The sequence below is a fragment of the Tachysurus vachellii genome, chromosome 12 (assembly GCF_030014155.1).
Source record: "Tachysurus vachellii isolate PV-2020 chromosome 12, HZAU_Pvac_v1, whole genome shotgun sequence".
In the NCBI taxonomy this organism is placed as follows: Eukaryota; Metazoa; Chordata; class Actinopteri; order Siluriformes; family Bagridae; genus Tachysurus; species Tachysurus vachellii.
In genome coordinates this window covers 426,732-439,231 of record NC_083471.1, presented here as the reverse complement: position 1 = coordinate 439,231, position 12,500 = coordinate 426,732, and the positions used below count along the sequence as shown (strand labels likewise).

General features: G+C 41.6%; 3 protein-coding genes across 7 annotated transcripts in view; 2 read left to right on the top strand and 1 right to left on the bottom strand.

The window, feature by feature from the left end:
• Positions 1 to 1,595, top strand: part of fez2b (fasciculation and elongation protein zeta 2b) — a 14,825-nt gene extending 13,230 nt beyond the window's left edge. For both annotated transcript variants that reach the window (XM_060883299.1, XM_060883298.1), the window contains exon 8: positions 1 to 1,595. This exon is cut by the window's left edge and continues 1,281 nt beyond it. The gene's annotated coding sequence lies outside the window, so the exon portion shown is untranslated.
• Positions 1,596 to 1,879: 284 nt separating this feature from the next.
• On the bottom strand, positions 1,880 to 4,421 carry si:ch211-57i17.5 (usherin). Its single transcript, XM_060883300.1, has 2 exons — positions 4,188 to 4,421; positions 1,880 to 2,093 (listed from the first exon to the last, which is right to left on the bottom strand). Exons 1-2 carry the CDS (start codon positions 4,377 to 4,379, stop codon positions 2,010 to 2,012), a joined length of 276 nt encoding a protein of 91 aa, XP_060739283.1. The 5' UTR covers positions 4,380 to 4,421; the 3' UTR covers positions 1,880 to 2,009.
• Positions 4,422 to 7,737: 3,316 nt separating this feature from the next.
• The window catches only part of fynb (FYN proto-oncogene, Src family tyrosine kinase b), a 13,221-nt gene continuing 8,458 nt past the window's right edge, over positions 7,738 to 12,500 (top strand). For 3 of the 4 annotated variants that reach the window (XM_060882895.1, XM_060882893.1, XM_060882896.1), the window contains exon 1: positions 7,738 to 7,872. The gene's annotated coding sequence lies outside the window, so the exon portion shown is untranslated. The remainder of the gene's footprint in view (positions 7,873 to 12,500) is intronic. The other variant, XM_060882894.1, reaches the window with a different exon arrangement.

Here is a 12,500-nt window from a genome sequence, read left to right as displayed (position 1 = left end):
GGGTTTAAGGACCCTTTGACGGTTCTAGATTTACATCCAACACATTCACTTATCTGATGAAAGATTTACTCAAGACTCAAACCGAACATACAAAAAGGTTCTTCAGAGGTTCTTTAATGGCTCATTAACAGTTCCTCACTTCTGATAATGAAATGGGGTTTTTTTGTTTCTTTTATGAAGAACCTTTAAGGGTTCCTCCAGCTTCAGGATGTGGTACTTTATTTGTTAAAGCGTTGGACCGCTGATCAGAAGGTTGTGAGTTCAAATCCCAGGTCCACCAAGCTGCCACTGCTGGACTCTTGAACAAGGCCTTTAAATCTCAACTGCTCAGTTTCATAAAAGTGTAAGTTGCTGTGAATAAAGCAGTCTGACAAATGCTACGTATGTAGATGTAACTGAGGAACCCTTGAGTTGTTGTTATTATTAGTTTAAAATCAGGACAATAAAGTAATAACAGAATGGAGAATGTTGTGAGTTTGGTGCAGAACAACAGACTTACTTACTGATGAACATCAGTTTAAAAGTTACTTCACAGAACCAAAGATGGACTTTTATTTCCATGAGACTCGCAGATGTAGTTTTTGTTAGCTAGCATTAGCGTTTAGCATCAGCCATGCTGTTTGTGATCAGCATGTTTTGTTTTAGCATGTTGTATTTAACGGTTTGTTTAAAGGGTGTTCGATCTGAACATGTACATGAACATGATAAATGAACAATCTACATGTTGTTTTCTTCTTGGAACGTGAACGTGGTGGAGCGTCAAGGACACTTTTATTGGCTGAAATCACAAAACAAGAAGCTAAAAATAACCACAATAACCTGATGGATAATAGCTCAATAAACTACAGGATTAAACATGGCTAGCAGGTTAGCATTGGAGTAGCAGGGTTTGTTAGTTTTGTAGCTAAGCTCGGTCACTGAGGCTAATAACGTCCTGGACGCTACACCAGCGTTAGCTTCATGCACTTATTTTTCTTTAGCGCTAAAGAGATTGAGAAAAAAGGGAACTATCTAAATATCCCATGATGCTTTGCAAGCCCCTTGCTGATTGTTTGCACCATGTGTTGGAATATAAGCATGTTAGCTTGTATAATAAGCAATAATTTATAAATATTTCACATTTGAATGATATTAATGAACATGGTTACAGTTTTACTTCCACAACACCAAGGTTTTCTTAGCTAGCGCTGCCTGTATTAGCATTAGTGTTGGTTAAACCGGTGCATGGTGTAAACGCGGTGTTTAAAATGCGCCACATCCAGGTGAAGAAGTGGAAAGAAACAAATGAACTCTGCGTCGGTGAGGATGTGAACGAGGGAGCAGCAGAAACATCTGTAACATCGCTGAGCTCATCATCATCTCCTCAGATTCAGAGATTTTATATTTATATTCAAATAAAAATAACAAACAAGAGAAACTGTTTTTTTTTTTTTTGTAACTGCCTGATATTTTATACATTGAAAGTTATTTCTAAAGCAGCTTTTACCTCATATGGAGTCATTTATGTAGTTTTATAACCAGCTCATGCTCTGTAACTGTACATATGCTTTTGTGCCTCATGATTCATTTGGAATAAATGCTAACGTGCTAAAAAATTGTTCTGTATAATTATTTTTTATTGATTTGTTTGTTTAAAAAGAAGAAAATGAGCATTTCTAGCTAATTTCTGGACTTGAATCTCTTTGTCTAACAGAACTAATGTGAACACGCTGCACTAAATCAATCAAGCTTTATATTTTACTATTAAACATAAAGATGTTATTACACTAACACAAACAGCGCCTCTTTAACAGGAGGTTATTTAGTTCCATTAAATCCTCAGATCCTCTGAACCCGGCTGTCTGTAATGTCCATCACACTGCGTGATCCCGCCTCTACATCTCCTCCTGCTCTGATTGGCCGAGACGGCGTGTCCGTGTGCTGGCGTCACACACACACATGACGACTCCGTGGTTTTGACGTTCATCTTCATTCCTGCGACTCTGAACACTGGCCCACGTGCTCAGGGGTCAGAGGTTGGTGTCTGTGAACATGGTGTGCTCTTTCCTCACGGTGCTGAAACCTTTAATGGTGTCCACAAACTCCTCATCGAACTGAGACAGTAAAGACATGACTGATTCAGTATTTTAACAATAAAAATGATATTCCTAAAATAATACTACATTCCCAGCATAACAAGTTAATGAACATTTAATTGTTTATATTTTAATTCATAATTATATAAAGAATTTGTCTTTATTTATTCATTTTTAAATGTTCATAGAAATCTGACTATGTTTTATTAATAATATTAAAGTCATCTCCAACATCCTTCTACCAATATAACCATCTCCCTCCTCTGTACATGTCCAAACCGTCTCAATCTAGTCTCTCTGTCCTTGTCCCCAAAACAGCCAACCTGAGCTGTCCCTCTGATGTGCTCGTTCCTAATCCTGTCCATCCTCGTCACTCCTAAAGAGAACCTCAACATCCTCATCTCTGCTACCTCCATCTCTGCCTTGTGTCTTTTCCTCGCTGCTACAGTCTCTAACACACACAGCAGAGCTGCTCTCACTACTGTCTTCTACACCTTTACTTTCATTCTTACTGACACTCTTCTGTTACACACACAACACTCCTGACACTCTTCTGTCACACATATGACACTCCTGACACTCTTCTGTCACACATATGACACTCCTGACACTCTTCTGTCACACACAACACTCCTGACACTCTTCTATCACACATACAACACTCCTGACACTCTTCTGTCACACACACAACACTCCTGACACTCTTCTGTCTCTCACACACACACAACACTCCTGACACTCTTCTGTTACACAACACTCCTGACACTCTTCTAACACACACAATACTCCTGACACTTTTCTCCACTCACTCCAACACACCTGTTCTCTCCTTTTCACCTTTTTTCCACACTCCTCATCACAATGGACTGTTGTCCCCAAACACTTAAACTCCTGCACCTTCTTGCCCTCAGCCTCCTGTAACCTCACTGTTCTACTTCCCTCCCTCTCAGTCATACACATATTTTCTGTCTTACCAAGACTGGCTTTCATTCCTATTCTTTCCAGAGCAGACCTCCACCTTTCCAGGTGTTCCTCCACCTGCTCCCTACTCTCACTACAGATCACAATGTCATCCACAAACATCATTGTCCATGGAGATTCCTGTCTGACGTCATGTCAATTTGTCCATCACCACAGCAAACAAGAAGGGACTCAAAGCCGACCCTTGATGTATCCCCACCTTGAACTCCTCAGTCTGACCTACAGCACATCTCACTGCTGTCATTCTCCTCTCATACACATCCTGATCTACTCTGATGTACTTCTCTGTCACTCCTGACATCCTCATACAGTACCATAGCTCCTCTCTCATCACCCTGTCACACACTTTCTCTACATCCACAAAGACGCAGTGCAGCTCCTTCTGACCATCTCTGTACTTCTCCATTAACAATTTCAGAGCAGAAACTGCATCAGTCGTGCTCTTTCTTGGCATGAAGCCATTCTGCTGCTCACAAATATCCACTTCCTTTCTGATCCCAGCTTCCACCACTCTGTCCCATTGCTTCATTGTGTGGCTCATTAACTTTACACCTCTTTAGCTGCTACAACTCTGCACATCACCCTTGTTCTTAAAGACCAGCAGTAGAACACTAAAATCTTGTTGAACAATCTAGATAGAAACCCACTTTTGTCTCTCTGAGACACTTCCACACCTCCACAGGTACATCATCTGGACCAACAGACTTTCCACTCTTGATTCTCCTCAGATCCTTCCTCACCTCATTCTTTTTAATCTGTCTTATTTCCTGCTCTACAATATTCACCACTTCCTCCTGTCTTTCCCTCTCGTTTTCCTCATTCATCAGCTCCTCAAAATACTCCTTCTATCTTTTCTGCACACTCTCCTCAATTGTCAGCGCCGTCCTTCCTGAAGCAACCCTCTCTATTTATCTGGGCTTGGGACCAGCACAGAAATCCCTGGTTTATAACCGCTGTGGACAGATTATATTACTATATGAAGTATATTTTATAACTGATATTAGAAATGTATATATCATAATGTGTACATAAATAAATCATATCTTACAGAAACTACACGTGTTCATTTAATTAACTGTTAAATTGTGATTTGTATTTTTAAAAATCTATGATTTAATCCCAGATTCTCACCATTCCGCTGTCATGAGCTCTGAAATGAGGATCCCACGTGTCATCCTGCCCCTCCCCCACTTTCCGGTCAATCAGCTGGCTCACGCTGCGCCGCAGAGGATTCTGGGTAATATCTTGAGACTCCATGTGGACAGCTGAGACAGTAACAACGCCTATCTGACTCTCAGCTGCACCATCACCGTTTCCAACCATTTTACTGTCAATCACTTCCTGTGAAAGAGAAAACGACAGGAAGTGGAGCACCGGAGGGAAAATGCTGCTGCATTCGATCTTCAGCCCACACAGAGTCCATACACACTCATGCACTTTCCCACAGTTTATTTATGATGTTGAGTGAGGTATTGGAGAAAGACAGGTGTCTCACCTCCATGCGCATCGTAAAGGCTTTTAGTGTGATGGTGTTCGGTGAACTGGTCGCATCCGGAACCGTATCGAACTGCAGATAAGACAAATATAAACACAAGGAGATGTGGAAAGACTTCGCAAAACTTTAGGGGGCAGTAAACACACCACCACGAGTTCATCTCTAAACCTAATGACTGAGAATTCATTAATAAAAGATTAGTAACAGAACTGATCAATTCACATTGTACTTTGTAATGCAGCAGAGTTTAAATCTAAATCTATAATCTCTAAAGCCTAATGGACCAATCTGTAAAACCTAAACTTTAAATTCTAATCTATTAACTTAAAAATCTAAACTAGTCTCTAACGAGTCGTCTGTAGTAAGTGATGTTAGGACATTACACCTGTCTCACCAGGTAGGCGTTGCTGGGGGGGTAAATGCCCCTGGGGCTGCGGGGCTGCAGGGGCAAGGGGATGAGAGGGGGGCGTTCCCGGGCATACGGTGGGCGGGACAGAGCTCTGTGCAGACCGACACCCAAAGAAATCCCAAACAGGATCAAAGCCACAGCCGCCATCAAAACCATGAACCACAGCTGCATGTACGCGGGGGCGGAGCCTACAGGGGCAGCCAATGGCAACGCTGCAGGACAAAGGTTATTATTATTATCCTTATTATTATTAGCCCAGTGACCATGAAGTGTGTTACTGGAGAAAAACCCATTGCGTTTAATTGATTTAAAGAATTTGAGCACAACAGCAACTTCACACACATTCTGCAGTTGTACTTGGTAAATATGGAGACATTCTCACATTACACTCACTGTGCTCAATTATTCATCAGCAGCCCTCCGTCCACATCGTTCTCACCTCTACGGTTATCAACATGAAACACATTTAAAATACAGTGCATGTGAAATAAATAAGACTGGATTCAGTCTAAGGAGGTAAGGAGAGAAGTAGACACACACACACAGAGACACACACACACACAGACACACACACACAGAGACACACACACACACAGACACACACACACACAGAGACACACACACACACAGACACACACACAGACACACACACACAGACACACACACACACACACAGAGACACACACACACACAGACACACACACACAGAGACACACACACACACAGACACACACACACACAGAGACACACACACACACAGAGACACACACACAGACACACACACACAGACACACACACACACAGACACACACACAGAGACACACACACACACAGACACACACACACAGAGACACACACACACACAGACACACACACACACAGAGACAAACACACACACAGACACACACACAGACACACACACACAGACACACACACACACACAGAGACACACACACACACACAGACACACACACAGAGACACACACACACAGACACACACACACAGAGACACACACACACAGACACACACACACAGAGACACACACACACACAGACACACACACAGACACACACACACAGAGACACACACACACACAGACACACACACAGAGACACACAGACACACACACACAGACACACAGAGACACACACACAGACACACACACACACACAGACACACAGAGACACACACACAGACACACACACAGACACACACACACAGACACACAGACACACACAGACACACACACAGAGACACACAGACACACACACACAGAGACACACACACAGACACACACACACACACAGACACACAGAGACACACACACAGACACACACACAGACACACACACACAGACACACAGACACACACAGACACACACACAGAGACACACAGACACACACACACAGACACACAGAGACACACACAGAGACACACACACACACACACAGACACACAGAGACACACACACAGACACACACACAGACACACACACACACTGCGTCCTAGTAACCTACTGATAGTGTAGACTCAGATAAAGTACGCTACACATATATCTACACAACAGCTACTGACATGAAGTCAGGACTCACCAGTTGAGTTTTCCGTGGTTTGAGGTGTAAAGAGACCCTCCAGACCCCCGGAGTGTGTTTAACATCAGAGAGGTGGATAGAGACACAGACACTGTCACTACATCAGTAATTCACATGTATCTGAAAGTTACTGTGGATAATAAAATAATGAAAGTAATGACGTCATCATCAACCACGAGAGCTGCTCTCTTCAGGAAGAAGTAAAGAGAGACGGAAAGAGAGATGTTGTCATGGCAACATGAGGCGGTGATGGATCAGTTTACCTGTGAGCTAGTATGTGGGTCCATTTCACCATCCCATAATAAGATACACCGTTGAAAGTGCATAATCAAAACATTTATATGAAATAATTCAATTATAAGAAAATAAAAAATATATGAACGAACCGCCAAGAGAAAAAACATACATACAAAAGCATATATATATAACAGCAACAAAAAAACGGGTGTATTTGTTTACACTGCTGCCCCCTGGTGGACAGGTGACCAGTGACCTCTAGCCATCCAGCACAAACAGTAGATAAAGAGAAAGAAAATGAACACTGAAGCCTCACTGAAGCTGTAATTTAATAAATAAGAACATTATCACTCATCAATGCGCTTGTTGAAAGAGTTCACTGAGACACCTACAGAATGATTTTACACGTAAATGTTCATGAAGCTCTCACACACACCAAGCTGCACTGTACTGACTCACCAGCAGGGGGCAGCACAGCATCATAAACATACAACAGAACCCACCTTCTCTAATCAGGGACACCAGGAACCTTGAACTATTGCAAAAGAGAAGTAAAGAGAAGGAAGATTTTAATACAAAAAAATCAAAAAGCCAAAAATAAGATCTTTATTATATTTGTTCCATGTGCTGAGATGAAATGCTGAAAATGGTTCATCACTGTTTCTGTGGGGACATAAACAACCATCACTGAAGCCTTTCATTTAAGATGACAAGACTTTCATATTTAGTCTTTAAAAAGATCAACAACAGAAACAAAAAATCAGATATTTATTATTTTATTATTATTATTATCATTATTATTTATTTTTTTAAATTATTATTATTATTACTGGATATTATTACGTCATTTGCTGGACGCTCCTCCTGAAGCCCCGCCCACTGCCTGTTCCGATTGGCTCACAAACCGGTCACTCAGAGTCTCAGCGATCAGACAGCGCTCGCGCTCTGTGTGTGTGTGTGTGTGTGTGTGTGTGTGTGTGTGTGTGTGTGTGTGTGTGTTTGTGAGACAGATAGAGAAAGTCAGTGACTCGGTGTCCAGAGATTAAGGCGCGCGCAGGATGAAAGCGACGGAACTTTAGAAGGTAACAATTAAAAATGTTTCTAATTTTCAAATGATGATTGTGCTTCATTGTGTGTGTGTGTGTGTGTGTGTGAGAGAGAGAGAGAGAGAGACAGACAGAGAGAGAGAGAGAAAGAGGCGCGTGCCATCACATCTGGATTGTGTTTTCTGACTAGAATATGATCTAAGCAAAACACATAATGTGTGTGTGTGTGTGTGTGTGTGTGTGTGTGTGTGTGTGTGTGTGTAATGATATATGCAAGGGGTAGGTGTTGATCTAAGACTCCAGCTGTGCAAGACCAAAATACTTCATGCGTCTGTCTGTTTGGGTTTATGACATTGTGTAGGGACATATAACTTTGTTTATGTGTGTAGCATGTTGTGTAGGAGTGTGTTGTGTATTTGTGTGTTGTGTAGGAGTGTTTTGTGTGTTTGTGTGTTGGGTAGGAGTGTGTTGTGTGTGTTTGTGTTGTGTGTGTTGTGTAGGAGTGTGTGTGTTGTGTAAGAGTGTGTTGTGTGTTGTGTAGGAGTGTGTTGTGTGTGTGTTGTGTGTGTTGTCTAGGAGTGTGTGTGCTGTGTAAGTGTGTGTTGTGTAGGACTGTGTTGTGTGTGTGTGTGTTGTGTGTGTGTTGTGTATGACTGTGTTGTGTGTGTGTGTTGTGTGTGTGTTGTGTATGACTGTGTTGTGTGTGTGTGTTGTGTGTGTGTTGTGTATGACTGTGTTGTGTGTGTGTGTTGTGTGATTAATTTGATAATTTGATATTTAGAATGTTTTAGACTAATTAATTTCTGATGTCTCTGATGCCACGTCTGTGAAGGACATGCCAAAAAATCTCTCTCACTCTCTCTGTCTGTCTGTCTGTCTGTCTGTCTTTCTCTCTCTCTCTCTCTCTCTCTCTCTCTCTCTCAGGGAGGAGTAATAAGGTTGTTTTGAAAAAGAATATTTGACATTTAGGTCTTTATTCCAGCTGATATTAGACACTTACATTAATTCTTTACATCATTCATCAGAGACATTGTCTGTGCTGAAAGTAAAGAAAGAAGAGAATTACTGTGTGATGGTGTGTGTGTGTGTGATGGTGTGTGTGTGTGTGATGGTGTGTGTGATGGTAATGATGGTGAGTGTGTGATGGTGTGTGTGTGATGGTGTGTGTGTGTGATGGTGTGTGTGATGGTAATGATGGTGAGTGTGTGATGGTGTGTGTGTGATGGTGTGTGTGTGTGATGGTGTGTGTGATGGTAATGATGGTGAGTGTGTGATGGTGTGTGTGTGTGATGGTGTGTGTGTGTGTGATGGTGTGTGTGATGGTAATGATGGTGAGTGTGTGATGGTGTGTGTGTGATGGTGTGTGTGTGTGATGGTGTGTGTGATGGTAATGATGGTGAGTGTGTGATGGTGTGTGTGATGATGGTGTATATGTGTGTGTGTGTGTGTGTGATGATGATGTATGTGTGTGTGTGTAAGTGATGATGGTGTATGTGTGTGTTTGATGGTGTATGTGTGATAATTTGTGATGACGGCGTGTGTGATGGTGTGTTTGTGTGTGTGATGGTGTGTGTGTGATGACCATCACACACACACCATCTCACACACACACATACATCATCATCATCACACACACACTCACATACAGTGGAAACTAGTTTCACACTGACTCACATTGTGTTATTCACTTGTTGCTGTAGGTGTTAATCATCAGGTTACACAGAAGTTTAGACCGGAGTAAACAGACCACGGTGTAACTGCTCTAACACCAACTGATGCTCTCTAACATGACAGTTATTTGTGTCTTTAGAAGAGTTTTACAGACTTCCTGTAATTCAATGACCTCATTTAGATTCACTGCTAATGGAATATGACTGCTGTAAAAAAAATACCACCTTCCTGTTCATACCTACTCACTTCCCTTAAGGTGGAGTAGACCATCGTGTGTGTGTGTGTGTGTGTGTGTGTGTGTGTGTGTGTGTGTGTGTGACGTAGAGAGAGAGGGACAGAGAATGATGGAGAGGGGAAGAGGTGTGGGGGTGGGAGGGGTGTTATTATTAGTGTCATATGGCTCAGCCACACACAACATGTAGCTACAGTTTCGTATCAGTTTAAATCCAATGAAATTTATTTGTTTAGCGTCAAAATAAATTAATTAATATATACAATTAAAGTTTAAAATTAATTAAAAAAGATTAACTTAAAATTTATAATACTATATATCTATCACTAATGAGGTGACGGTGGTGAGGAAAAACTCCCTGAGGTGATCAGAGGAAGAAACCTTGAGAGGAACCAGAAGTGAACCTCATCCTCATTTGGGTGACACTCTACAGTAAATAGTGTAAATGTAAATAATGTCCTTTCTACAACAGTTTATAATAGTGCAGCCGAGAGCTCCTGAGGAACTAATGGGTCATCATAAACTCTGAGTTCACCACAGACCTGATTGATGATAAACACCAGAACATACAGCTGACTGACACAACATTGGTTCAGAAGAAGACATGATGTCTTCTGGTGGCTTCATACACAACAATCACATGAGACACTGACTGACCATGAAGATCAATCCCTGGCAGGGTGACCACCGGGAGACGAGACTCCAACCAGGGGGAGAACATCAGGGGTTGTGTGTGTTTGTGTAGTTTAGTGTGTAGAGGTGTGTGTTTGTGTAGTTTAGTGTATAGAGGTGTGTGTTTGTGTAGTTTAGTGTATAGAGGTGTGTGTTTGTGTAGTTTAGTGTATAGAGGTGTGTGTTTGTGTAGTTTAGTGTATAGAGGTGTGTGTTTGTGTAGTTTAGTGTATAGAGGTGTGTGTTTGTGTAGTTTAGTGTATAGAGGTGTAGGAGTGGATTACAGGATGTTAACAGATCTGGGGCACATTTACTGGAGGTCACAGCATGGAGTTTATTGTAAATGGGTTTCATTAAAGTGGATCTGAATGAGACATGAATGAAGATCTGACAGGAAATAAATGTTTTCTTTCTGTTCTATGAGATAAAAGTTTTTATAGCAGTAGGTTCAACTGTAATCTGTCTGTCTGTCCGTCTGTCTGTCTGTCTCTGTCTGTCTGTCTCTGTCTGTCTGTCTCTGTCTATCTGTCTCTGTTTGTCTGTCTCTGTCTGTTTGTCTCTGTCTGTCTGTCTGTCTGTCTCTGTCTGTCTGTCTGTCTCTCTGTTTGTCTGTCTCTGTCTGTCTGTCTGTCTCTGTCTGTCTGTCTCTGTTTGTCTGTCTCTGTCTGTCTCTGTCTGTCTCTGTCTGTTTGTCTCTATCTGTCTGTCTGTATGTCTGTCTGTCTGTCTCTGTCTACCACCCACTTTTCCAATCAACATTTCCAAACAAAAGACATCAGTGTGTGTGTGTGTTTGTGTGTGTGTGTGTGTGTGTGTGTGTGTGTGTGAGACCCTGTTTGTATGTAACAGTGCTGCTTTGTGTCCACATGACTGCTTCATTCAGACACTTCATTGTAGGCCGTGACGATGTGGGCAGCTCACAGCTCGCCATTTCATCCTGAGAAATCTTATCACGATACAGTTTAACACTAACCAACATCACACACACACATAAGCTAATTCAGGCATTTATCATATTTATCACAGTGTAAATACAGGCGAAAGACTGAAGGATCAGAGTCTCTGAGGGAAATGGTCCAGTGTTTATTGGAAGTGAAGCAGATCATGATAATAATTAATGTTGGTCTAATGGGACTTGATCAAAGGCAGTTGAATGTGATCAGATTGAAGGTCGTGTGCTGTGAGGTACATAAGGTGTTATAGAGGAAATAAAACATGGTGTGTTTGTGTAGGTGGAGTGTCTCATCATTTCCACTATCTTTAGACTAACACACATCTGCAGGGCTGCTGAGTCTGCTGTAGACACACACACCACACACACACACACACAAACACACACACACAGGAAATGGTTAAACACTTGAGTTTGGAAACATTTCTGCAAAGTGCATGAACACACACACACTCTCTCTCTCTCTCTCTCTCTGGATTTGATGTCATATAGCCACATCCTGTCAATCAAACAGCAGCAAAAATCATCGAGGTTGTTGATTTTTAACACTGTATAATAAATATTTTTAGAGTCTATTAAATGTTTTAAGCCGTGTGTTATGTCATGGTTGATAGCTGAGATTTTTGTGTTGTATATTATTACTAGAACTCACACAAGGTTTCTCACACAAGAACCACACAAGAGTGTATTAGTGCGAAAGGAAAAGCCGTCTCTGAAATCTATTGTTTATGTCAAGAACTAAAGCAGGAAATAAAATGCTGATAATCATTAAAGTGTCTGAATATTAAACGATTCTGTAAAGCAGAATGTAAGGAAGCTCGTGTGCTCACTGAGGTCATTCAGACTGAAGATGCTGCTTAGTAACTCACACAAATAGACTCGCTGCCACTTTTAGTATTCCTGTGAAGTTTCACTAGAGCTTTTTCTGACATCATACCCCTGATGACATCATCATTATCAGTATGGATAGAAGAAGTAGGTTTTCTGGAAACATGAAGAAAGAAAAATGTAAGAGAGGAAGAGTTAGAGGGAGCAATAGAGCAAAGTGTGTGTGTGTGTGTGTGAGAGAGAGAGAGAGAGAGAGAGAGAGACTGAGAGCAAAACTATAAAATCTTTTACGTCTCTTAAACCTCAGCT

What these genes read in the sequence shown, in the direction of transcription:
- si:ch211-57i17.5 (XM_060883300.1), bottom strand. Translation starts at nt 4,379, where the DNA reads ATGGTTGGAAACGGTGATGGTGCAGCTGAGAGTCAGATAGGCGTTGTT. An exon ending in GAGCTCATGACAGCGGAATG is followed by an intron (nt 2,094 to 4,187) that starts GTGAGAATCTGG and finishes TTACTGTCTCAG; the next exon opens with TTCGATGAGGAGTTTGTGGA.